At 60.6% G+C, this 579-nt stretch overlaps 1 protein-coding gene across 1 annotated transcript in view; it reads left to right on the top strand.

Moving 5' to 3' along the window:
• LOC115949191 overlaps window positions 1-570 on the top strand; it is a 2996-nt gene extending 2426 nt beyond the window's left edge. The window contains exon 3 of the mRNA XM_031065666.1: window positions 1-570. Within this exon, the coding sequence (XP_030921526.1) occupies window positions 1-342 (342 nt within the window). The 3' untranslated portion in view covers window positions 343-570.
• Window positions 571-579: the final 9 nt, after the last annotated feature.

Here is a 579-nt window from a genome sequence, read left to right as displayed (position 1 = left end):
CCGCGCTTGGTGGCCACGTGTGACAGAGCCACCTTGTTCAGCTGGAACATGGAGTGGCAGCTCAGGGACATCGAGGCCATCCTGACGGGGACAAACGAGGTGTCCCCTGATGTCCTCCAGGCCTTGATGGCCAAAGTGGCCAAGTTTGAGCAGCTGTGGGAGGCCAGCACCCGCCTGGCCAAGGAGCACCTGCTGGGGACACTTGAGGACATTGACAATCTCCTCTTGAGTCCCTGTGGTGACCGTGGTGGTCCCGGTGGCCCCGGCAGCCGCGCGGTGGCCGAGCGGTGCCACAAAGCCATCGAGGACATCCCGAGGCTGCTGCAGGAAAGTTTCACATAGGGGCAGAGACATCGCCGGGGACATCGCTGCTGTCACCTGTGCCCTCCCCGTGCAGTGTTTGAGACAGATTTGGGGAATTGTCCGGGAATTTTCAATGGTACTGCCCCAAATCCTGATGGGAATTCCTGGTGAGATGTCACTGGGGACACTCAGGGGACACTCAGGGACACTGGGGACACTCAGAGACACTCAGGGACACTCTGGGGACACTCTGGGGACACTCAGGGACAGGGGACA

Source organism: Geospiza fortis, unplaced genomic scaffold (genome assembly GCF_000277835.1).
Source record: "Geospiza fortis unplaced genomic scaffold, GeoFor_1.0 scaffold1173, whole genome shotgun sequence".
Taxonomy (NCBI): domain Eukaryota; kingdom Metazoa; phylum Chordata; class Aves; order Passeriformes; family Thraupidae; genus Geospiza; species Geospiza fortis.
The sequence above is the reverse complement of the archived record's forward strand: the minus strand, read 5'-3'. Positions and strand labels throughout refer to the sequence as shown.